Source organism: Ovis aries, chromosome 3 (genome assembly GCF_016772045.2).
Source record: "Ovis aries strain OAR_USU_Benz2616 breed Rambouillet chromosome 3, ARS-UI_Ramb_v3.0, whole genome shotgun sequence".
NCBI classification, from domain to species: domain Eukaryota; kingdom Metazoa; phylum Chordata; class Mammalia; order Artiodactyla; family Bovidae; genus Ovis; species Ovis aries.
This window is the reverse complement of record NC_056056.1, coordinates 85,055,929-85,081,695: the sequence shown is the minus strand read 5'-3', so window position 1 is coordinate 85,081,695 and position 25,767 is coordinate 85,055,929. Positions and strand designations below refer to the sequence as shown.

At 42.6% G+C, this 25,767-nt stretch overlaps 1 protein-coding gene across 7 annotated transcripts in view; it reads right to left on the bottom strand.

The window, feature by feature from the left end:
- The window catches only part of SOS1 (SOS Ras/Rac guanine nucleotide exchange factor 1), a 192,563-nt gene that overhangs the window by 126,026 nt on the left and 40,770 nt on the right, over positions 1-25,767 (bottom strand). For 3 of the 7 annotated variants that reach the window (XM_015094424.4, XM_015094425.4, XM_060412244.1), the window contains exon 1: positions 4,117-4,233. In XM_015094424.4, the coding sequence (XP_014949910.2) occupies positions 4,117-4,203 (87 nt within the window). In that variant the 5' untranslated portion in view covers positions 4,204-4,233. Of the gene's footprint in view, positions 1-4,116; positions 4,234-7,503; positions 7,590-23,788; positions 23,919-25,767 lie in introns of those variants that run through there. The other 4 variants (XM_060412240.1, XM_060412241.1, XM_060412242.1 and 1 more) reach the window with 2 other exon arrangements.

The following is a 25,767-nucleotide window of genomic DNA, read 5'->3' as shown; positions in this document are numbered from 1 at the left end:
CCTGGCAGGCTACAGTCCACTGGGTCAAAAAGAGTTAGACAACTGAGCACACACAAGAATGCATGCATATGCTCCTGAAACTATTATTACAATCAAAAAAACAAATGGACATAAATGCCTTTCCCCGAAACAACTCCTGACTTGTCTTCCGTCACTGTAGATGCATCTTTCTGTAATTTTACAGTATATACTATGGTGTTTTGGGCAGTAGGGGGTGTTACCAGCTTAATTATTTTGAGCAACGTTGTCTCATATATCAATAGTTCATTCCTTTTTACTGCTGAGAAGTATTCCAGTGTATGGCTATATCACCATTTGTTATACATTCACCTGCTGATAGACCTCTGGATTATTTCCAATTTTTTGCTGAACAGAAGTGCCATGAGCATTGTTGTATAACTCCTGAATGGATAGCTTCGTCTATCTCATGGCCCCACCCGCACATCTAGAAGTCCCAAATCTGTTTACCAGATACCAACAACCAACTGCCAGTCCTACAAGTCCACCTGGATAACCAGAAGGGACTTTAACAAGTTCAAAACTCATAATGCTACTCCTTCCACCCCAACAGGTACTCCTCCTACATTCTCTATCCTGACTAAAGGCACTCAAACCAGAAACTTAAGAGTCCTCCTATGCTTACCACTTACCCCAATCACTATGAGTTACTAGATCCTGTCAATTCTGCCTTTTAAACATCTCTCAACTATAGAATATCCATCTCTACACTTTCATCCTAATTCAAATACTCCCAATTCAAATATATATCATCTCCTGGCTGGACTATTAAACTAGCTTTCTAACTTTTCTCCTTATCTTCAGTCTCATTCTTCTGCAATCCATTTTCTATTCTATGGCCAAAGTGGATTTTCTAAAATCGAAATCTGATGTTATTCCATGTAAGGTTCCTCAATGACATCTATCCCCTCAAAGTAAAAATCATTCTCCTTAGCTCAACATTAAAAAATTCTCTATGAACTACTTTTCCCTCCAAACTCACCTTCTGCCACTTCTCATCATGTTAGAACTTAGTCATTTCTGGATAATGTCAATTCCCTTTTAATCCTTACTGCTGAGGGCAATACTTGAGTCTGCAGTAGGCAAGACAGACTCATGCGATAGATAAGATCGGACTTTAACAGGTGGGATCCATTGAGACCTTCTGGGAATTTTCAAGAAAAGAGGTAGTCCTGTCTGGCTGAAGCATAAAGTATATGAAAGACTAGGATAGGCAATCCATTCAGAAACGCAGGATGAAGCCAGATCACTGATCAACATCAAGTCTATTTCAAAGAATACACACTTCATTCTACGCCCTCAAAAGACATCGATGGTTCTGAACAAATGTGTGACATATTCAAAAGCGTCCTATAACTTCCGAAATCTGAAAAATAGTAAAGGAGAGGTGGGGGCAGTGAACTCAGTTAAAAGGCTATAGCAGTAGCCTGGGAAAGGGGACCCAAGTGTAGTCGGAGTAGGAGGGAATTGATTAAATGAACATGTCAAGGAAAATGAACCTACAGGCTCTTCCTGGGTGTGGACAGTAAGAAATGACATCAAAGTCTTGAGCCAGTCAAATGAAATAATACAGCTATGAAGAGAAAAAAAATTTTTAAATAGTAAGTGGAAGGGACGGAGCTGATGGTTTTCCTTGGCTATTCCCTACCCATTCATTCAAATTTAAGTGCCAACTAGGTGTCAGACACCGTATACATGGAGGATGAAAGGAGGGTAAAATACCATCCCCATTCCCAAGGACCATCCAATCTAATTGGGGTGGTGAATTTAAATAGGAAAAAAATAGGAATTGTTAAGTGCCTGGTTAGGGTGCTAAAAGAACAGTCAGACTAAAAGACTATCCAATTCGGGCCTGAGGATCTGAGAAAAGATCTGAGGTCCAGTGAGCCCAGAGGATGAGCAGTGTTATGCCAGGCCAAATGCAGTCCAGGTGAAGAAAAGAGCACATCCAAAGAGCCCCAGGCTAGATAACGCAAGTTGATGCATCTGCAAACTACAGCAAGCCTAAAGGAAGATACGGAGGTATCCACATGAAATATCTAACTTGTCTTTGGTGGCTTAAAATCATCTTTAGTGGATATCTTAAGTGGGAATTGGAAGAAATCTCACACATCAACTAGATTGAGTACATTTTCACCCCCTCCCATCACTTCTACTGCCATGCAAGGGTATCTCTGCTTAAAGTCAAAGCAGGGTTATGTAAATAAGCAAAGAGGGCTGGTGGGGGCTGTGGTAAATCAGAGACAGATGGGCAGCCATTTACTCAGCTCCAGCAGCTTACTGCCCTGCTTGAAGGCTGGCCCACTGTGGAGAGATCTTCCCATTCTCCAAGAAAAGTTCAAGATTCAGATTTTATGTAGTAACACCCATTTAAAAATAGTGGCAATTACATTAGAAACAAAAAAAACACTATACCAGCCAAACAAAATGTTTCTGTGGACAGATTTCAGCAAGGGCCACCAGTGTGGCAGAGGTAGGCCTGGTCTGCTAACTCCTATGATGTTCATCTCACTGCTTCATAGGACCCTCAACTGATAGGGTTTCATGGTGATTCCCCTGGGATAGGAGTTGCTTGCCTCCAAGCAAAACAGTCCCAAACTGATAGTGTTTTATGAGTTCTTTGATATATTTTCAATAATTTTTCTGTCTCCTCCCCACCCCACACCCACCTTGGTCAGGATACCTGCTTCTGGAATCACTGAGACTTCCCATTCCCCATCTACTACAAGCTAAGATGGCAAGCTTGCAGGTAAAGCGAAAGTAAACAGGGTGAGAGCCTGACAGGATTTCTAAAGAATAAAGTACGTAAGGCATATGGCACACCTTTATTTTTCTTAGAGAACAGTATCAGAGATGTCTGTGACTAATCAGACATCTGAACAAAAAAGTAAGTTACACGTGAAATATACCAGCAAATTCTGCTAACAAACCAAATAGCTTCCACTTTAAGATACCAAGAGAGGGAGAACGGGACAAAAGGGAAAGTAAAAGTTGCTGGCCCCTGAGAAATATCAAACACCTTTTTAAAAGCATGAATGTTTAGGAGAAAGGGTACCCTATAACCTCAAATCTGAGTGAAGAGCAAAATTAATTTTTAACCAGATACCATGAAATATTTTTTGAGAAATGACGATTTAGATACCTTTATTAAGAGAGTAAAGCTACCCCTGTATTTATAAGGTTAAAAGAAAACAAAAATACTCTGACAGCCTTTATTAATATATTCATTCAGACATCAGTTGCTGATGTTTTAATGTATTTATTAAGTCACAACATTGCTTTAGAAGCTTTGAAAATGTAACATTTCGTAATTATACTAAAACGTGTAAAAATACAGATCACGGGGTATATAACTTTAGATAACAATGTGGCAAGCTCGAAGAAACAGAACTGCTAAAATTTCTAATCAACAACCCGAATGACAGGACCAAGGTTTTGAGAGAGAGAGAGACGTGGGAGTGGGGGTGGGGGGGGGGGGGGAGGGGGAAAGAAAGGGAGGGAGGGAGGGAGGAGGCAAGCAAGCAAGAAAACAGTGGCTTGTGCACCCGCCCCTGTAAATCGGAGGAATGAGGGAATTCAGGGGAATGAAGAGTGATTACGAAGGGCGAGCAAAGCAGGCCATCCATGTTCCTGCTGGCAGGCGAGCTCCGCAATTACTCAGGGCAAGCGTTACGGCCAGAGCATTCTTGAACCCACTAGGACGAGCATACAGGACACCTAAAACCGGAGGCTGACAGCAGCTCCGAGAGAGCACAGAGAAGGCAGAGAAGCGGCCTGCTTTGACCTCCAGTGAAAACTGAGGCTCCTCCAACTCTCGTCTCTGAATCAGGGGCAGGGCAAGCTCTCAGCGGTTGGATTCTTCGGACAAACTCTCCCTGGCTCCCTGCGGCCTTCCCACACGCCACACGGGGTGACTGTCAACACCGAGAGCCAACGAGTGCGGGGGAACCTCTCCGGGTGTGCCGTCCCTTCTGGGAGGCGGTGAGACCGGGAAGAAAGACGGCCCCGCGCGCCCCGCCTCCCCAGCCCTTCCCCGACCCGGGCCCGGTGCTCTCGCCCAGGCTGCAGCCGGGGAGCCGGGTCTCGTGCGCTCCTCACCTTTTTCAGCGCAGGCACCAGCAGCCCCCGCCACTTGGGTGCGTTCTCCTCGCTGAAAAACTCGTACGGCAGCTGCTGCGCCTGCATGGTGCCCCCGGGGCGCCTCCGGGCGGGGAGAGGGGCGGCGGCGGCCGGGCCAGGGAGCCGCGAGAGGGTGAGCTCGCAGCGCGGAACAGGGCCGCGGTCCCACCGGACGGCCCGGCCCCCTTGGGGCGCCGAGCGGCCGGGCTAGCCCCGGAGAGGGGGCTGGGGGGCGAGGCCCGCGCCCGGCCACCTACCCGACACAGGCACCAGCCGCGGAAAGCGAACGCAGCCCGGAGGCGGCGGCGGCGGCATCCCGCACCACCGCCCCGGGGCCGGGCCCCCTACCCCTCCCCGGCCCGCCGGCGCCGCCCCGGGTTGCCCTCCGCCGCGGTCGCCGCCCGCCCGCCCGCCGGGACTGCGCTCCCGAGCCCGGCCTGGCCCCGCGGCGGAGCCGGCGGCTGGGGGAGGGCGGTGGAGGGACGCTCCGGCCGCGGCGCCCGCTCCCCGCGGCGGGGACCCCGAAACGCTGGCGACCCGGGGCGGGGCGGAGCTGGGCGCGGGGTCTAGCGGGGGAGGGGAAAGGCCCGAGGTCGTCGTTGCGGAATCTGGCTGCCCTGAGATGCCGCCGCGGCCGCCGCCGACGCCGGTGTAGCGCTCGAGCTTCCTACTAGCGAACTGAACCTGCTCGCTACTGAGCATGCGCCACCGGGCAGGGCCGGTTCGCTCCGGGTTTTCCGGCTCCCCAACGAAGGAGGAGGGAAAACGCCGAGGAGGGAAAGCGCCAACGAGCGAGGCGCCGGACTGTGGCTGCGCCCCCGAGGGCTGCAGGGGGAGGAGCGACAGGGCCCGGAGCAGTCGAACCCCTAGCCGAGTGGGGCCTGCGGGGTGGGGCGTGAGCTACGGTGAAGCTGCCCCCATTGTGTGGTTGGACCGGGAGGGATCCCACCCCTCTCTTCGAGTCCCCGGGCCTTTCGTTTCGGAAAGGGGTGTGTATTTGTGTACTTTGTTCCCGAACATGAAGATAAGGACTGCCCAGAGCATGCAATGTATAGTAAACACACTGGACAAAAGATAGGTGCCTTTCTCACGAAACCTACGTCTAAATATTTCTCGGGTAATAGAAGTAATCGCGGTGTTTCCAGTCGTTCTTTCCACATCACCAAGAATAAAATGTGTACGTGTAATTGATCTTGTTTGTGTTTTTAAATTCAACATGTTCATCTTTCAAACCCATTTCAAATATGAACTCCAATAACCACTTACCTCCAGTGGAAACTGACACCTCTCCTGCAGCTCCCAGATCCCAGAACACCTTACTCAGGCCCCTCCAAGGGCATTTGGTTTATCGTGTTTTGTATCGCTACAAGCCTCTTTCAACTAGATAACGAACTCCTGGAAGGCATGGGGCTTTACACAGAATAGGCACTTAATGTTTGTGGAATGCTGAAAGAGCATTATCTATCAACGGTTCCTCCATCCCACAAATGCAGGTGTTTGCTTTTAACAGTAGCACTGCGTGGCTGGCGCTGCATGGTTTACCACTAGCACTTTTTTAGCATAATCTCATTTAATCCTCATAGCAATCCTATTGTTTTTGCTTCAACTAGGCTGTTTAATTTGATATTGTACCCTACTATTTCAGAGAATGATAACCAGAATCACAGAGATGAGGAACGTTTAAGCAGTGGTTCTTTATCTCTACCAAACCTCTTTGAGAATCTCATAAAAGTCTTGAGTCTTTTCCTTTTAAAATGTACACATGATTTACATTTAAACATTCTCCACACTTTCAAAGTGTTCAGAATGACATTTTGAAAATCATCCATAGGACTACTGGGTAAGAAGAGGTAAAGTACCCATAGCTGAGAGAGGGTTTAGGGGCAGGAGAAAGGGTTTGGAGAAAAACATGACAGTCATTTAAAAATCCCCAATAATATGGGGAAAACACCCCAAACATGATATGTCATATGGTTTTGTGTGATTCTAAACGAATGAATTAAGATCAAGCCCCTGCCATAAATTATTCCTTGGCTTCCTACTACTCTTAGAATACTTTTCAAACTTCTTACCATGACCCACAAAACCTGCATCTGGCTCCTGTTTACATTCTCAGCCTTTCCTCACCGTTCTCAGCGTTGGCTCACCACATTCCAGTCACTCTGGCCTGCTGTCTATTCCTAGAAAACACCACCTCCTTCCTGCCTTAGGGGCTCTGCTTTTCCCTCAGCCTTTAACTGTTCCCTCATTCTGCTCCTAACTCTTCACTTGACCGGTTATAAATGTCATCACCTCCAAAAGGCCTTCTGTGATCACACTAAGTAGTTCCCACCTACATTTTCTAAGTCTTGGCTTATTTATTAATATTTCTTCACTAGTATAAATTCTGGCCTTTAGTTATTTTTTTCGGTGTTGGTCTCCCCCTCTCCCCGTCTGAAATGTAAACTCCAAGACCAACAATCTTACGAGTTCACTCTAGCTCACCATCGTATCCCAAGGAACTACAGTAGTTGGCATATAGTAGGTTCTCAATAAGACGGAATGAAAGCTGAATGGAGGAAACTTCCAGGAAGACTATGTGATCAGTTGTCCCAAGAAACGGGTGACCTTCGGGAGTGTGCAAGTAAAAACCGTACATTCGCTCACTCGGGACTACGGGGAGGGAGAAGAGGTGGGACTTGATGACCTCCAAGGTCCCCTTCAACTGCGAGTCTCAGATTTGACTGAAGAGGTAAACAAGACTAGAAACATGGATTACAGCCCGGGCGGGTATGTTTAGCGTCCGGGGTTTCACTAGCAGGGACGTTTTGGCTGCAGACTGACAGTAGACAGCTGGAGAGAAACTGCAGAGAAGAGACTCAGCCCTCCGCAGCTGAGAGACCTAAGGGAAGTGGTTGGGGGGCTCAGCGCTGCTAAGGTCAAGGAACAATCGAGTCCCACTACATCGTCTGTTTATATTTCCTGTGCCAAATCAAGATCTATGGGCGTGCTGTGAGAGAAGACGACCGTGGTGAACTCAGAAACTTGCTAGTGTACACGCGAAAGCCTCGTCTACCCCTTAGCGTTAACCTCCGACAGAGGACCCGCGGCGCAGGCGCAAAGGTTGAGTTCGCGGCCCTCTTCGACTGCAAAGAGCCAGGAGCCAGAACGGACGTGACGCACGGGGTCGCATCCAGGCAGACTAGCCGACCCGAACGCGGAGGTCCAGGCAGGCTAGCCGAGTTCTGAGAGCGTCGAGTCAGAACAGGGGCGGGGAAGGAGGCGGGGAGGAGTTTTGGGTCAGCGGCGCGCCCCCTGCAGGTGGGAGTAGAGCACTCCGCGCTTTGCCCGGCGGCCCAACGCGAGGCAGCAACAGTGTTCCCCTACCTGGGTGCAACCACAATGATCTTCCTGAAACATACTTCAGATCCAGTTCCTCTCCCATTCAAGAGCCTCCACAGCCATCCCAGAATAAAGTCCAAAGTCCTTAGTTTGGTATTCATGGCCTTGCACAATCAGGCCTACTTATCTTTCCCGGTGTGCTGCTGCTGCTGCTAAGTCGCTTCAGTCGTGTCCGACTCTGTGTGACCCCATAGACGGCAGCCCATCAGGCTCTACCGTCCCTGGGATTCTCCAGGCAAGAACACTGAAGTGGATTGCCATTTCCTACTCCAATGCATGAAAGTGAAAAGTGAAAGTGAAGTTGCTCAGTACTCAGGCAAGAGTACTGGAGTGGGGTGCCATTGCCTTCTCCGTCTTTCCCGGTATATCTCTCACTAAAAATGAACTACTAATGCCTTCCACTCCAGAACCATATTAATGCAGGTCTCAAGAGACAGCCCGGAGAAGGCAATGGCAACCCACTCCAGTACTCCTGCCTGGAAAATCCCATGGATGGAGGAGACTGGTAGGCTGCAGTCCATGAGGTAGCTGAGAGTCGGACACGACTGAGCGACTTCACTTTGACTTTTCACTTTCATGCATTGGAGAAGGAACTGGCAACCCACTCCAGTATTCTTGCCTGGAGAATCCCAGCGACTGGGGAGCCTGGCGGGCTGCCGTCTAAGGGGTCGCACAGAGTCAGACGCGACTGAGGCGACTTAGCTGTAGCAATGCCTCCTATAAACCCATTTTATCTCTTGTTTCTTGCCTATTCTGTTCCACCTGCCAGAAATGCCCTTAATCATTTTCCTCCAATCCCACCACAGCGTCATCCCACCTCCCCAAGACTCATTCACTTTGAAACTCTTATCCAGGCTGGAGACCCCAGCTTTATATGCTACCTTCTCTCAGAAGTCTTTCAGCCCCCATTTAGGATTCTTCACCTGAAACTTCAGAGTCCAACAGGCATAAGAAACAGGAGTTTCAGCCATCGATAGAGTTAAAGTCTTCTCTTCCAGCTGTATATGCTATCTTCATGTGTCCCCTCCACCTTTCTTCCCAATCTCCACTTTCAATTTTGTTTTTCCAAATACTGTCTCGAGAAAATATCTCAGAGAAAGTAGTGGCTGATAAAGCTATTGGATACCCATCCTCTATCACTTTCAGTAAATATCTTGATTCTCTGTCTCTCTCCCTACCTGCCTTTCTCTGGCAAAGAGGGGGGGGGGAGCAATGTAGGTACAATTAGAATACATGATCAAAGGTCTCCAAGATAAATGGGGCTATTCCTGGTACTTTTTTTTTTCCCCCAGATTCCTGCAGAGTCCAATTTTTGGCAAAAGTCTCTTTCCAATTGATTCAAGTTGTAATGGCTCCTCAAGCCGATCGCACCCCAATCCAATACAACTTTAATAGAATTCCCAGCAGTTTGTCATGGAACTTGAACTGGTTTTAAAGTATATATGGAACAGAAAAAAAAATTTTCCTCTGTATAAGAGCAGAATAGGGGAAATTGACTTACCAGATATGAAGACATCGTATAGCCAGAGTAATTAAAGCAATGTGGTACTGGATCATGAACAGACAAACCAACCAATGGATCCATAGAAGGCCAAATATATTGAAACTTAATTCATAACACAGCAAGCCTTGCAGATGAGTGAGGAAAGGATATACTTTTCAATAAATGAAATATGCACAATTGATAAATATGTATATAAAGAAATGAAATTACATCCCTAACTCACACCCTGCCCAAAACAACCCCATGTGGATAAAAGACTTAAATGTGAAAAACAAAACTATAAAATTATGAGAGGAAAATAAAGAGTATCTTTATGATCTCAAAGTAGGAAAATATTTCTCAAATAATACACACACAACACAAATCACAAAGGAAAATAATGATAAATTTAATTTTATTAAAACTAAGAACCTCTGTAAATTAAAATAAGGCATAAAAAAACTAAAAGGACAAGTCATTAAGTAAGAGAAAGTAGTTGCAACTCATATAACCAAAAAAGAATTGGTATCCAAGACAGATGGTTTACTTCAGAGGAAATGATGGTTAGATGTTCACCTCACTAGCAATCAGAGAAAAGCAAGTTAAAACCACAATAAAATATTACTTCACATGTATTGAATTAGCAAAAACTTAGAAGTTGAACAAAACTTAAAATTGTCATCCACTCCCATGTGAAAAATAAATGATTACAACCAGTTTATAACTATTTCTTTTCTTGAAAAGTGAATATGGGCATGACCTATATAAACTGGCATAGATTTATTCCCACGGTATATGTATCCCAGAGAAGTTCCTCACTGTATCATTTCGTATAGCATGAACAGTAAAATGGGTCTTCCCTGGTGGCTCAGTGGTAAGGAATCTGCCTGCAAGGCAGAAGACATGACTTCGATCCCTGGGTCAGGAAGAGTCCCTGGAGAAGGAAATGGCAACACACTCCAGTATTCTTTCTTGGGAAATCCCATGGACAGAGGAGCCTGGCGGGCTACAGTCCATGGGGTCACAAAAGTTTCAGATACAACTTAGCAACTAAACAACAACAACAACAAACAGTAGAACGGGCAAATAAATTGTAGAATGCTATAGAGCAGTGAAAATGAATGAACCACAGTACATAATCCTCCAAAATTCACTGAGCCCCAAGCTCCAGTACGAAGGTGTTCGGAGATTGGGTTTTGGGAAAGTGGTTAGGACATGAGGGTGGAGCCCTCAGAAATGAGGTCAGTGCCCATGTAACAAACCACAGAGAAAGCGCTCTTCCCTTCCGCCGTGTGACGACAAGAGAGAAGACAGTTCTCTCTTAACCAGGAAGCAGGCTTTCAGCAGACCCTGAATCTGAAGATCTCCTTCCAGCCTCAAGAACTGTGAGAAATAAATTCTCGCTGTTTATAAGCCATCCGGTCTATGGTATTCTGTTATAATAGCCCAAAAGAGCTAAGACACATATCAATTTAGGTGAATTCTTTAAAAATAATACTGATAGTATATAAATGTGCCATCACCCTCCAAAGGAAAAAAGAAAAGCAGACCAAAAAACCCCTGAGCAAGACAGGAAACTTCCCACTATATGATTCATTATATAAAGTGCAACAACGACAAAATCAACAAGTAGAACTGTCTTGCATGCAATTTATTGTAATACCCAACCTTTAAGATGGCCCTATGAGCTTTACTAGGCTTCCCTCTTAGCTTAGCTGGTAAAGAACCTGCCTATAATGCAGGAGACCCCGGCTTGATTCCTGGGTTGGGAAGAGCCTCTGGAGAAGGGACACGTTGCCCACTCCAATACTTGTGGGCTTCCTGAGTGGCTCAGTAAAGAGTCCACCTGCAATGCAGGAGACCTGGGTTCGATCTCTCGGTCGGGAAGATCACCTGGAGAAGGGCATAGCAACCTACTCCAGTATTCTTGCCCGGAGAATCCTATGGACTGAGGATCCTGAGGGGCTACAGTCCTTGGAGTCTCAGAGAGTTGGACATGACTGAGCGACTCAGCACACACACACATTTGTATGATTTTCCCAGTAGTCACGTATGGATGTGAGAGTTGGACTACGAAGAAAGCTGAGCATCAAAGAATTGATGCTTTTGAACTGTGGTGCTGGAGAAGACCCTTGAGAGTCCCTCGGACTGCAAGGAGTTCCAACCAGTCCATCCTAAAGATCAGTCCTGGGTGTCCATTGGAAGGACTGACGCTGAAGCTGAAACTCCAATACTTTGGCCACCTGATGGGAAGAACTGACTCATTGGAAAAGACCCTAATGCTGCAAAAGATTGAAGGTGGGAGGAGAAGGGGATGACAGAGAATGAGATGGTTGGATGGCATGACTGACTCGATGGACATGAGTTTGAGTAAGCTCCAGGAGTTGGTGATGGACAGGGAAGCCTGGCGTGCTGCAGTCCATGGGGTCGCAAAGAGTCTGACACGACTGAGCAACTAAACTGAACTGATGAGCCTTACTTCCTGGTACTCATGCCTCAGTATAGACACCACTCCCATGTTGAATAGACAATTTTGTGCAATAGCCACCTGCAAAAATAGGATTTTGCAGAAATTATGTATGTGGCTTCTGAGGCTAAGTCTTAGAAGGCATGACCACTTGAGTGTCTCTCTCTCTCCCCCGATCTCTCATCCTGAGAGAAGTCACTACCATGTTGTGAAGACTCTCGAGCAATCCTCTAGGAGAAGCTCTCACTGACAGAAACTGAGGCCTCCTGCCATCAGACTCAGTATGGAGGCTTGGACCATCTTGGAAATAGATCCCTTACTCCCAGTAAAGTCTTCAGATGAGTGAAATCTCATTCATATCTTGACTCCAATCTTTCGAGAGATTCTGAACCAGAAACACTGAGATAACCCATTTTAAAATCCTTAACTCTCAGGAACTATGAGACAATAAATGCATGTTGTTTCAAGCCACTAAGTTTTGGGGTAATGGGTTATGCAGCATTAGAAAACTAATATTTTTATGGATTCATAAACAAGTGGTAAAATATAATGAAATATTAAAATAATAATAAACTCCTAATGGTGGTTGTGAAGGATGTATGTATATGAAGAGATCTTTAGGATATATTGTAAATTGTAGGAGAAAAATATTAATAAAAAGTGTTTGCAGCTGGGGAGGTTTCATACAATGTTCTAATGAGATACTGGTAATGTTCTATTTCTAACCTGAGTAGTAGGTACACCTCTCTTTATCTTATTTTAAAATTTAAATGCATACACTCTTTGTTGTTGCGTTACAAACACACACTACACACAGAGGAGGGGGTTGACGGCTACAATAGGCCAATAGAGAGAGAGCACAGTGGCTTCATAGACAGTTCTGAACTGACTGCGACAGTCTCAGAAATGCACTTAAGAAATAAAATCAACACGCTTTTGTTTTTATTTTTTGGTTGCATCTTGCAGCCTGTGAGATCCTAATTTCCCAGCTAGAGACTAACCGCCCCCCCACCTCCGACCCTGCTTTGGAAGGCCGAATCCTAACCACAGGACCATCACGGAAGGCCCAAAATCTACCTGCTCTTAATTATAGATCAGAGTTGGAAAAGGCTAGTTTTCCACAAGATCTCAGTTTAGAGACAAACCATATGAAGCATCTGTACTGACTGCCAGTTTCGCTTTTCTGCTCCTCTGCCCAGCAGCAACAGGCTAACATCTCCAAGGTTTCTTAGTCTCAGATACCAAGGGTTGGACAGACAACTGAAGAATAAGAGCTACATTTTGGTTTGAACTCAGGTCGGCCAACTCAAGTCCTTTATTGCTCTCTGTTGCCTTAAGTAAGTTACTTATTATCTATTAACACAACTTATATAATTTGTGTCCAGAGGAAATAACCTCATCAGTCAAGCACCCATTGTATAAGAAGTTCAATATCTTTTTTGTGTTTTAAGATTTATTTATTTAATTCTGGTTGCACTGAATCTTCGTTGCTGTGAGAGGTCTTTCTCTAGTTGCAGGGAGTGGGGGCTACTCTTCATTGCGCAGGCTTCTCATTGCAGTGGTTTCTCTTATTACAGAGCACCAGGTCTAGGTGCGCAGGGCTTCAATAGTTGCAGCCAAACTGAAGTTGAACGGTTCTATGAAGACCTACAAGACCTTTTAGAACTAACACCCCAAAAAGATGTCCTTTTCATTATAGGGGACTGGAATGTAAAAGTAGGAAGTCAAGAAACACCTGGAGTAACAGGCAAATTTGGCCTTGGAGTACGGAATGAAGCAGGGCAAAGGCTAATAGAGTTTTGCCAAGAAAATGCACTGGTCATAGCAAACACCCTCTTCCAACAACACAAGAGAAGACTCTACACATGGACATCACCAAATGGTCAATACCAAAATCAGATTGATCATATTCTTTGCAGCCAAAGATGGAGAAGCTCTATACAGTCAACAAAAACAAGACCAGGAGCTGACTGTGGCTCAGATCATGAACTCCTTATTGCCAAATTCAGACTTAAATTGAAGAAAGTAGGGAAAACCCCTAGACCATTCAGGTATGACCTAAATAAAATCCCTTATGATTATACTGTGAAAGTGACAAATAGATTTAAGGGCCTAGATCTGACAGAGTGCCTGATGAACTATGGAATGAGGTTCATGACATTGTACAGGAGACAGGGATCAAGACCATCCCCATGGAAAAGAAATGCAAAAACGCAAAATGGCTGTCTGAGGAGGACTTACAAATAGCTGTGAAAAGAAGAGAGGTGAAAAGCAAAGGAGAAAAGGAAAGATATAAGGATCTGAATGCAGAGTTCCAAAGAATAGCAAGAAGAGATAAGAAAGCCTTCTTCAGTGATCAATGCAAAGAAATAGAGGAAAACAACAGAATGGGAAAGACTACAGATCTCTTTAAGAAAATTAGAGATACCAAGGGAACATTTCATGCAAAGATGGGCTCGATAAAGGACAGAAATTGTATGACCTAACAGACGCAGAAGATATTAAGAAGAGGTGGCAAGAATACACAGAAGAACTGTACAAAAAAGATCTTCACGACCCAGATAATCATGATAATGTGATCACTCATCTAGAGCCAGACATCTTGGAATGTGAAGTCAAGTGGGCCTTAGAAAGCATCACTACGAACAAAGCTAGTGGAGGTGATGGAATTCCAGTGGAGCTGTTTCAAATCCTGAAAGATGATGCTGTGAAAGTGCTGCACTCAATATGCCAGCAAATTGGGAAAACTCAGCAGTGGCCGCAGGACTGGAAAAGTCAGTGTTCATTCCAATTCCAAAGAAAGGCAATGCAAAAGAATGCTCAAACTACCGCACAATTGCACTCATCTCACATGCTAGTAAAGTAAGTCTCAAAATTCTCCAAGCCAGGCTTCAGCAATACGTGAACCGTGAACTCCCTGATGTTCAAGCTGGTTTTAGAAAAGGCAGAGGAACCAGAGATCAAATTGCCAACATCCGCTGGATCATGGAAAAGCAAGAGAGTTCCAGAAAAACACCTATTTCTGCTTTATTGACTATGCCAAAGCCTTTGATTGTGTGGATCACAATAAACTGTAGAAAATTCTGAAAGAGATGGCAATACCAGACCACCTGACCTGCCTCTTGAGAAATCTGTGTGCAGGTCAGGAAGCAACAGTTAGAACTGGACATGGAACAACAGACTGGTTCGAAATAGGAAAAGGAGTACATCAAGGCTGTATACTGTCACCCTGCTTGTTTAACTTCTATGCAGAGTACATCATGAGAAACGCTGGACTGGAAGAAACACAAGCTGGAATCAAGATTGCCAGGAGAAATATCAATACCTTCAGATATGCAGATGACACCACCCTTATGGCAGAAAGTGAAGAGGAACTAAAAAGCCTCTTGATGAAAGTGAAAGAGAAGTGTGAAAAAGTTGGCCTTAAAGCTCAACATTCAGAAAATGAAGATCATGACATCCGGTCCCATCACTTCATGGGAAATAGATGGGGAAACAGTGGAAACAATGTCAGACTTTATTTTTTTAGACTCCAGAATCACTGCAGATGGTGACTGCAGCCATGAAATTAAAAGACGCTTACTCCTTGGAAGAAAAGTTATGACCAACCTAGACAGTATATTCAAAAGCAGAGACATTACTTTGCTAACTAAGGTCCGTCTAGTCAGGCTATGGTTTTTCCTGTGGTCATGTATGGATGTGAGAGTTGAACTGTGAAGAAGGCTGAGCACCGAAGAATTGATGCTTCTGAACTGTGGTGATGGAGAAGACTCTTGAGAGTCCCTTGGACTGCAAGGAGATCCAACCAGTCCATTCTGAAGGAGATCAACCCTGGGATTTCCTTGGAAGGAATGATGCTGAAGCTGAAGTTCCAGTACTTTGGCCACCTCATGCGAAGAGTTGACTCATTGGAAAAGACTCTGATGCTGGGAGGGATTGGGGGCAGGAGGAGAAGGGGACAACAGAGGATGAGATGGCTGGATGGCATCACGGACTCGATGGACGTGAGTCTGAGTGAACTCCGGGAGTTGGTAATGGACAGGGAGGCCTGGCGTGCTGCGATCCATGGGGTCGCAAAGAGTCGGACACGACTGAGCGCCTGAACTGAACTGAACTGAACTGAGGGCTCAGTAGTTGTGGTACTTGGGCTTAGTTGATCCAAGGCATATGGAATCTTCCCAGATTAGGGATGAACCTGTGTCTCCTTCATTGGCGGGAGGATTCTTATTCACTGTCTCACCAGGGAAGTCCAGAAGTTCAATATCTGAATATAAGTAACCATGATACGTATTTCAAAGGTTAATTAAAAAACATTTTTTTAATACTTTGCATTTAATATATCCACATGATTCATGAAGTGTCTTTTCTACCATCAGCTATAGTGCTTCCCTGCAGTCTCCTAGCAGATAACCATTTTCAGTAGTTTCTTATGCATTCCTCCTGAGTGTGTTGATGCAAACACAAATATAATATTTTAACAGAAAAGTTTCAAAACCAGGACAAAGACTCCCATATACCTTTCATGCAGACTCAGCCAATTTTAACATTTTGGTTCGTTTGCTCTATCATTTCCTCTCTGTCTCGCTCTCTGTCCTAGTTTCATTATATACAATGAAACACACACACACACATACATAAGTGTGTGCATAGTATTTCTTCAGAATTACTCGAGACCATTTGTACACATCATCCCCCTCTACCCCAGCCATTTTTCAGTGAGTCAGAGTGCATTTCCTAAGAACAAAGACTATAGTTGCACAATCATAGTCAAATCATTAAATTCAGAAAGCTAACATGGATACAATGCTATCATCTGATCTATAGATTTTCTTAAAATTTCACTGATTGTCCTTACAGTGTTCTTTACAGAGATGGTTGTTCCTGGTCTAGGGTCCTACGCAGGATCATATACTGCACTTGGATTTTGTGTCTATTTAGTTCCGGAGTGGCTCCTCAGTTTCGTCTTTTATGGTATTGCCATTTCTACAGCTGATAGGCCATTTTGTCTTACAATTTCCCTCAGTTTGGGTTTGTCTGACATTCTCCCAGGGTAAGATTCAGGTTTTTGCATTTGGGATATGAAAAGCAAATATGTGTGGTATCTTTCATTCTGAGTGTGTCACAGCATGGGGACATAATGACAGTTTGTCCTGTCATCTGTGATACTAATTTTGATTACTTGGTTAAGGTGGAGCCAACCAAGTTTCTCCAATACAAAGTTCTTTTACTCTGTAATTAGTAACATGTACAAATATACGTTATTTTTAAAAATAGCTTTGAATGCATGCATGCCAAGTCACTTCAATCATGTCCAACTCTTTGCCAGCCAACGAACTGTAGCCCACCAAGCTCCTCTGTCCATGGGATTCTCCAGGCAAGAATCCTTGAGTCGGTTTCCATGCTCTCCTCCAGGGGAATCTTCCCAACCCAGGGATCGAACCCAGTGTCTCCTGGGGCTCCTGACTTACAGGCAGACTCTTTACTGCTGAGCCATCAGGGAAGCCCCAGAACAGCTTATTGAGTTATAATTCATACATTATGCAATGCACCATTGAAAGCTTTCAAATCAATGTTTTTGTTTGTTTGTTTTTAGTATATTCACAGTTATTCAACCACCACCACAATCAATTCTGGAATACTTTTTATCACCCCGAGAGAAACTTCACATTCGTTAGCAGTCATTCCCCATTTCTCCCCTACCTCCACAGCTCAGAGCGAACAATAATCTACTTTCCATAGATCTGACCATTCCGTAAAGTCCCATCAGTGTAATCATACAAAATATGGTCTTCTGATTGACTTCTTTCACGTAACATACTGTCTTCAAATTTCCTTCACGTTAAGCGTATATCAGCATTTCATTTCCTTTTATTATTGAATAATATTTCATGGTATGGATATTTTATTTACCCATTCATCAGTTGATGAACATTTGGATTATTTCTACTTTTTGACTATACTGAAGAATGCTATTATGAACATTCATGTACAACTTTTTGTGCAAACTTGTGTTTTAATTTCTCCTGAGTATGTATCTAGGAGTAGAATTGCTGGGGCATATGGTAACCTTATGTTTAATCTTTTGAAGAACTATCAGACTGTTTTTCAAAGTGGTGACACCACTTTATTGAATACATTTCAACCAGTAATGTATAAAGTTTACAAGTTCTCCATACCTTATCAATATCTTGTTATCATATATCTTTTTTACTGTAACCATCCTAATAGATATGGCATGCTAGCATGCTAAGTCACTTCAGTTGTGTCCAGTTCTTTGTGACCCTATAGATTGTAGCCCTCCGGGCCCCTCTGTCTATGGGATTCTCCAGGCAAGAATACTGGAGTGGGTTACCATTTCCTTCTCCAGGGGATCTTCTCGGCCCAGGGGTCAAACCTGTGGTTTTTCTGTCTCCTGCATTGGCAGATGGGTTCTTTACCACAAGTGCCACCTGGGAAGCCCCAGTAGATATGGAGTGGTATATGTCACTGTTCTTTTGATTTGCATTGCGCTGATGGCTAATGATGTTGAGTATCTTTTTATGTGCTTTTTGGCCTTTCATATATCTTCTTTGCAAAGATCTCTATTCACATCCTCTGTTCATTCTTTAATTATGCTATCTTTTTATTATTGAGCCTTAAGTGTTCTCTGTATACTCTGGATACAAGTCCCTTATCAGATCCATGATTTGCAAATATTTTCTCCCATTCTATCATTTGTCTTTTTACTTTATTGATGTGTCCTTTAAGGACCAAAAAATTATAAGTCAATTAAGTCTAATTTATCTATTTTTGTTGTTGCTGCATGTGATTTTGGTGTAATATCTAAAAAAGGCTTTGCCTAATCCAAGGTCAGGAAGATTTTTCCCTATATTTTCTCCTGAGTTATAGCTTCATTTCTTAGATTTAGGTTTATGATCATTTTGAGTTAATTTTTGTGTATGGTGTGAAGAAGGGGTCTAGTTTTATTCTTTGCAGATGAATATCCAGTTGTCCCAGCATGATTTATTGAAAAGGCTATTTTTTCCCCATTGAACTGTCTCGATGTCATTGTTGTTGTTTAGTGGCTCAGTTGTGTCTAACTCTTTTGCAACCCCATGAAATGTAGCCCACCAGGCTCCTCCATCCAAGAAATTTCCCAGACAAGAATACTGGAACGGGTTGCCATTTCCTTCTCCAAGGGATCTTCCCAACCCACATAGCGAACCTGTATCTCCTGCATTGGTAGGCGGATTCTTTCCCACTGAGCCACCAGAGAAGCTCAAGATTACTGGAGTGGATTGCCATTTCTTTCTCCAGAAGATCTTCCTGACCCAGGGATCCAACCCATGTCTCCTGCACTGGCAGGTGGATTCTTTACCAGTGGCTTATGGTAAAGAATAAAAGCCACTAGGGAAGCCCTCTTAATGTCATTACCGAAAATTAATTGACATAAATGTCAGGGTTTATTTTGGGACTCTGAATTCTATTCCATCAAACTATTTAAGTTTATGCCAGAGCTATATTGTCTTGATTACTGTACCTTGTAGTAAGTTTTAAAACAAGGAAGTATGAGCTCTTCAAATTTGTTCTTCTTTTGCAAGATGGTTTTGGCTATTCTGAGCCCCTTGTGATTCTATATGAATTTTATGATCAACTTTTCAATTCCTGCAAAAAAAGGGTACTTGGATTTTGATAGGATTTGCATTGAATCTATAGAATAGTTTGGTGAGTATTGCCATCTTAACAATATTGACTCTGCTGATTCATGAACATGAGCTGTCTTTCCATTTATATAATTTTAAAATTCTTTTAATAATATTTTATAGTTTTCACACTTTTTGCTTCTTTTCTTAAATGTATTCCTAAATATTTTATTCTCTTTGACTCTATTGTAAATTTTAAAAATATTATTGTCAGATTGTTTATTGGTGGTATATAGAAATACAACTGATTTTTTTAAATTTATCTTGTAGCTTCAAACAGTGCTAAACTCCTTTAGTATGTCAAAAAATATATACTATTACATTCCTATTTTATTAACAAATTATAGCAAATACTGTTTTGCACCTTTTTTCTACATTTAATGATTTATCTTAAAAAATTCTCCAAATCCATACATAAAGAACACTTTCATGTTTTTATAGCATAAATATAATTTTATTAAATAGATATACAATAATTTATCTTATTAATCTTCTGAGGGACATTTGGTTTTTCGGCGGGGGCGGGGGAGACATGTGCTTCTTTTCCCTAACCTTTGATTAGAAACAGTGGTGGAATAAGTAAAATTATTTTGCTTGTATTCAAATATATCTGAGTACAAATTCCCTGAAGAAGGATTTCTGGGTCAATGGGAACATATATTTGCAATTTTGATAAATATTGACAAACTAGAGGGCTGATTATTTAATGTTCTCAGTGTCTTTGGGGGTGCTCATTAGGAGTGGTATAGTAATAATAAGACAAAGGATAAAATTTTAGTTACCTAATAGTTAATATTCCTATCATGTTAGTATCCATAAGGACTTTGAAACAATGTTTTGAGTTTCTCTTACGTCATACCTTATACCTTGAAGTGGTAATGCTTTCTGAACTGAATAAGACAAGTGATTTTTAAAATACTATTGCCTTATTACATGTTCATTCTATAAAGTGTGTGGCTTAATTACAACATATAAATTTATTACAAAAGCAAGCCACTGTCAATCTTCGTATATCAGGGTTGTTACCTTACTGAGAGCTTAGATGATCTGCCAGGCTAGTGGAGTGACCCTAGATTTTATTAGACAAACACACATGATCTACAAAGCACTTGTTTTCTTCCAAGAATGTATGTAAAGAAAATGTTAGAACAAATCAGGCCAGTTGGTCAGTTGGCATTTCTGAAAATGTATGGCTTTACATCCATATCATTTTTTTAATTTAAAAAAATTGTAAGGACTTAGCACATAATTTGTTTTACAGGTAACACTGATGCTAACTTGTATGAGAGACATGGAGATGCTGTGTATCTCAGTTGCCCCTTCAGGAAGGGACTTCTTCAGACTTCCCTGGCAGTCCAGTGATTAAGACTGCCCTTCCCCTCCAGGGTGTGTGGGTTCAACCTCTGGTTGGGGAACTAGGATCCCATATGCTGCATAGTGTGCACCCCCTGAAAAAAATAAAAAAGGACTCCCTCTAAGGACTGTGAAGTTAACTGACAGTATCTAGCTGTTAACTCCTTCAAGTTTCCTTCAGCTTTCGGGCCAAGGTCACACTCTACTTGAGGTAGCCTTAATCAATGGCTGAGCAAGATAGTGGAACCAAAGATGGGCAGTCTCCACCCAATGCAGAACTCCCCTAATGGGCAGTCTTTCTCTGGACCTCCCCATTGCAATGACTGAGCTGTTGGCAGATTTGCACTGTGGTCTGAGGGCTTCTCTACCCAGACCAGCTTCCTCCTTTTTCCTTTCACAGATGTTACTTCTCAATAAGCCTCCTGTACTCTTAACTTCATTTCAGTTTCTGCTTCCCAGTAGACTCAACTGATACATTAGTATAGAGAACTATTTTATAGGACATCAACTGATATTTTAAATCCTGATGCATCCATATAAGCTGTTGAAATTCATTGATTTCAGGAATACCTCGATAATTTTCCAAACTACTTTCTTGTAGTATGTGCAGAAATGGATATAGCTCTGAAGCTCTAAGAGCTTGCAGTTTACCCTAATTTTGATCATGCTCCTTAAGCAGAGTTTACTTATGAAAAATACAGCTAAAGCATCCAAACTTCCTCACATCTATTCTTCCTTGACAGCTTCTGACAGAGGAGAAATAAAGAGAAAAATCTCTTCATTTTTTGTCCAATAAACTACTAGCAACTCTGAAAAAAGAAAGAGAAAGAAAAAAATACAAAAACAAAATAACATATCCTGTCAACCCTTGTGCAACAGTTGATTTCCCTAAATCTTTGAAAACTACTTATACATGCATGATTTATGAAGACAATGCCAGGAAAACAGTTTCATAAGGGTTATATTAAAATTTTCTTTCCCTGAGGCAGAACTGCTGCTTCGGAATTGTTTTCCTCTTAACCTTCTTTGTGTGAAAACAAAAAAGTTTGCCTTGATTTACCGTGTGTATAGTTTTTGTTTTCTCAACTCTAATGCAGAAGTTAAAACAGTAAAAACCTAGGGATGGAAAGCAACAAGGGCAAACAATGAAGAACTGAATTTTGATTTGCTCAGCTGATCCGGCAAAAATAGGTTTTCTTATGACTGAGAATTCAGGGGAGACAATCCTCATGAAGTATGCTGTTATAATATCCCTTTTAGTTGTTCATTGATTTTAGTTAGGAGAAGGTGGAACGTATTCTGCAGGTGTAACAGAGAAGAAAATAACTGAAATGGAACCCTTGTGCTGAATGGTTCTTGCTCAGTTCTTGTATGGCTGTTCCTGGTTCTTGTTAACTTTTATTGTCATTTGGAATTGAACTTTAAAATTACATTTCTACTTGACTATCGCTGAGGAAAAGAAAAAGCTTTTTTTTTTTATTTTTAATATAGTTGTCTTCAATCTTGGTCCCGTGTTTAACTCTTTCATTTGTTCCAGTACTTTTCCTTTTAAAACTCAGTGACTTTGATTCTGTTTATAATCATTTTATATGCAGACCATGATGATTTTGCCTCCAGGCTTTTCATTAAAGTGGCTGGAGAGGGACCCAGGCAACTTCTGGACCCCATAACCACTCTGCCTTGACCAAAACTGAGAATGCTGCCACCGGTGATGTTGAATCCTGCTGAATCAAGAAGTCATCTGCCAAATTCATAAGAAGCTGCTGCTATATCCGTGGGCCCCAGAACCTCACCACCTCTGCCCCAGGGGACCCCAACAAAGCAGATGCTCTGCACACTGCCTTTCTCCACAGAGGACTCAGTTCCAGGTCAAAGCCTCACACAAGTGCTTCTATTTAATTGAAACCAAATCACATCTTGAGCACTCACCACACGAGAGCCTGGGAAACAGCTGGTGATCTTCCATGTGTGCACTCATTCTGGAGCATACCAATATGCAGTATCTCCTACAGTATTCTTCTTTTGACTAATTTCATTTATTTACTTATTTATTTTTGGCTGTACTGGGCCTTCACTTCTACGCAGGCTTTTCTCCACTTGCGGCTGGAGGGGCTCCTCTGCAGCTGGAGTGTGCGGACTTCTCACTGCGGTGGCTTCTCTTGTGTGGAGCACAGGCTCTGGGGCGTATATGGGCTTCTGCAGTTGCGGCTCCCCGGCTCTGGAGCACAGGCTCAGTAGTTGTGGTGCACAGGCTTAGTTGCTCCACAGCATGTGGGATCTTTCTGGATCAGGGATCAAACCCATGTCTCCTGCATTGGCAGGCAGATTCTTTACCACTAAGCCACCAGACAAGCCCTCCTACAGGGTTCTTTAGCACAGCTAGAAAGTCTCCTTCAATTCCTTTTAAAATTGTGATAAAATACACATACATGAAATTTACTGTTTACCACTTTTTATTTACCACTTTTAATTGTAGAGTTCAGTGGTGCTAAGTGTACTCACATTATTGTGCGACCAATCTCCAGAACTCTCTCATCTTATAAAACAGAAACTCTGCACAAATGAAATAGCTACTCCTCGTTTTCCCCTTTCCCTCAGTGTCTGTCAACCATCACTGTACTTTCTGTTTCTGTGAGGTTGACTTCTCTAGTTAACTTACATAAGTAGAATCATACAGTATTTATCTTTTGGGGACTGGCTTAGTTCACAGAGTGTAATGAATTCTACTTTCATCCACGTTGTAGCATGTATCAGAGTTTTTTTCCTTTTAAAAGTTGAACAGTATTTCATTGTATGTATATACCATGTTTTGTTTATTCATTCATCTGTTGGCAGACACATGGGTCCCTTCTACCTGTTATTGTGAACGATGCTACTTTGAACACGGATGTGGAGATATGTTTTTGCAATCTTTCTTTCAATAATTTTGGATATATACCCTTCCTTCTATTTTCTTCCATCTAAGAGTTTTTAAATGGCAAGAGATACTGAATTTGTTCAGTTTTTCAATTTCTATAACAGGTTATGTTTTTTAAGAAGTCACAGCATTATGTCCAATCCCCCACACTTGACACCTTTTCCATGGAGTTGGTATCATCTCTCCCTGAACCTGGAAAGATCTTTTGATTGCCTGGACAAATTGAGTATGCCAGAAGTGACACTATATTACTTTTGAAACTGGGTCATAAAATTTCCACACTTTTACTTTTTTCTCTTGGGATGTTCATTTTTGGAATCTTTCAGCCATGCTATGAGAAAGTTCAGATTTACCCATGGAGAAAGTACCTGGAGAGGCATGCATCGATTTTCCACCTGACAGTCCAGCTGAGGTCCCAGCCGGTAGCCAGCACCAGGTGCTAAATTCTGTCCCTCAGTCATGAAGTCATCCCAGGCTTCGAGTCTCCTTCGTCCGTCTCTAGACATTGTGGAGCAGAAACAAATGGTCTCTGTTATGCTCTGCCCTGATTACTGACCCTCAGAATCCAGGAGTGTAACAAAATGGTTTCATGCCACAAAGTTTGTGATGGTTTGTTACACAGCAATAGATAACTGATACCATATCTTGTGATATGGTCATTTGGTTATTTTTCTTTCATTTGTTGATGTAATATTTAAGTACTCATATATTTTAGAATAAACTGTTCTTGTTCATATTGTATTAGTCTGTTAATAAACTTCTGGATTTAGTTTGCTAATGTGAGGGAGATAAAAAGATGATTATTTTAAAACAAAATTGGCTTTCTAAGGGGAAAGGCAACATAATTCATATCAGAAGTGGAAATATTCATACTGCTCCCTTGTATTTTCAGGAAAGTCTCCTACTATCTTTTCTTCTTTCCTTATTTAGCTTAAATTCCATAATTACCACTCTGATTACTCCCTTGAAAATACTTTGCATTGCCTTGCCTCTCTCTTTTTTCCACACTTGCCTTGCAAAAAGTCTGGCCTCAGATAATCCCAACCATGTACTCGTTCTGTGTCTGCGCATGCGTACTTGCACAGTGCTATAGAACCATACAGTTGCCTAGCAGGCATCACCTTCATTTCAGGACCACAAACCTCCCAAGGACTGACTATCACTAGGAAGTCGACTGAATCCCTTGTAAATTCTATACATCCATCTTTAGAGCACCTAATTTCCACCTTTCCCCCTTTACTTACACTTTATTTCTCCCACCCATTTCCACTTCTCTTTTGCTTTTAATTTTGACTTTTATTAATAAAATCAAAATCATCAACCCAGAGCTCACTCATCTTGCCATATCCCTCTCCTACATCTGAATGTACAGACCTCACTCTACCACCCTGAGCTTCTACTCTCAAACTAGTCTGGTTACAGCCAAAGAAAACTAGCACTTTAAGAGCATTTCTAATCTCCCAGATTCCTTACTTATATTTTAGTTTATGAAGCGGGTGTTAGTATCCCCGCTTTTCCAAGGAGAAAATTGAGATCCTGCTACTTTGAGCGTGTTGCCCTCCATCACCCAGTGCAAAGCGGTCAGCTGACTCCAAGGTCAGCACTTGTTTTACTCCGTCCCAGTTTCCTCGTGCCAAGAACTGGGTGTAAGCTGCTGTTTCAGATTTATCTTTTGGAAAAATGAGACTGTTCAAGAGAGGAAAGTTCCAACAGCTTCATTCTTTAATCTTTTGAAGGACACCAGTGTGTAAGGCTGTTGTCAGGTCCAGCTGGGGCTACCAGCAGGCTCTGACTTGAAGAGGTCCCCTTGCTCAATCCAGTTCTTGTTCTTCAGCATTTTGTTTTTAGCAGGTAAATATGACCATTAGTCACGATTCAACTCCTACCTTTAAAACTCAGTACTAGAAAAAAGAATCCTTGGCCTAAGTTCATGAACCCAAAAGCAGGTTTCCAAGTTTGTGGTCTATGCAGGTACCACTCTCTACTTGGGCACCTTAAATGCTCTAAAAAATAAGACCAGCACTAAGTCTTCCAAAAATGAGACCAGTGCTAAGTCAATTTAGCATGCTATAACACCCTCAGAAGGAGAAAAAAAAATGCTGTTTTCTACAATTTTGCAAATCTTTTCAATTTTGAAATATTAGGACATTTTCTTAAAGTCAAAGAAATAAATATGTATGCATCGGTGCACTTTGGAATATCTTTAATTATATGTTTCTGTCATTATATAATTATCATGGAATGCAGGTGAGCCAAAGACTGGACATACTTCTCCCCAGGGCTCTCAATCTGGCACATCTGATCTAGGCTTTTATTCTTTTTTTCATTTTAATATTTTCTTTATTTA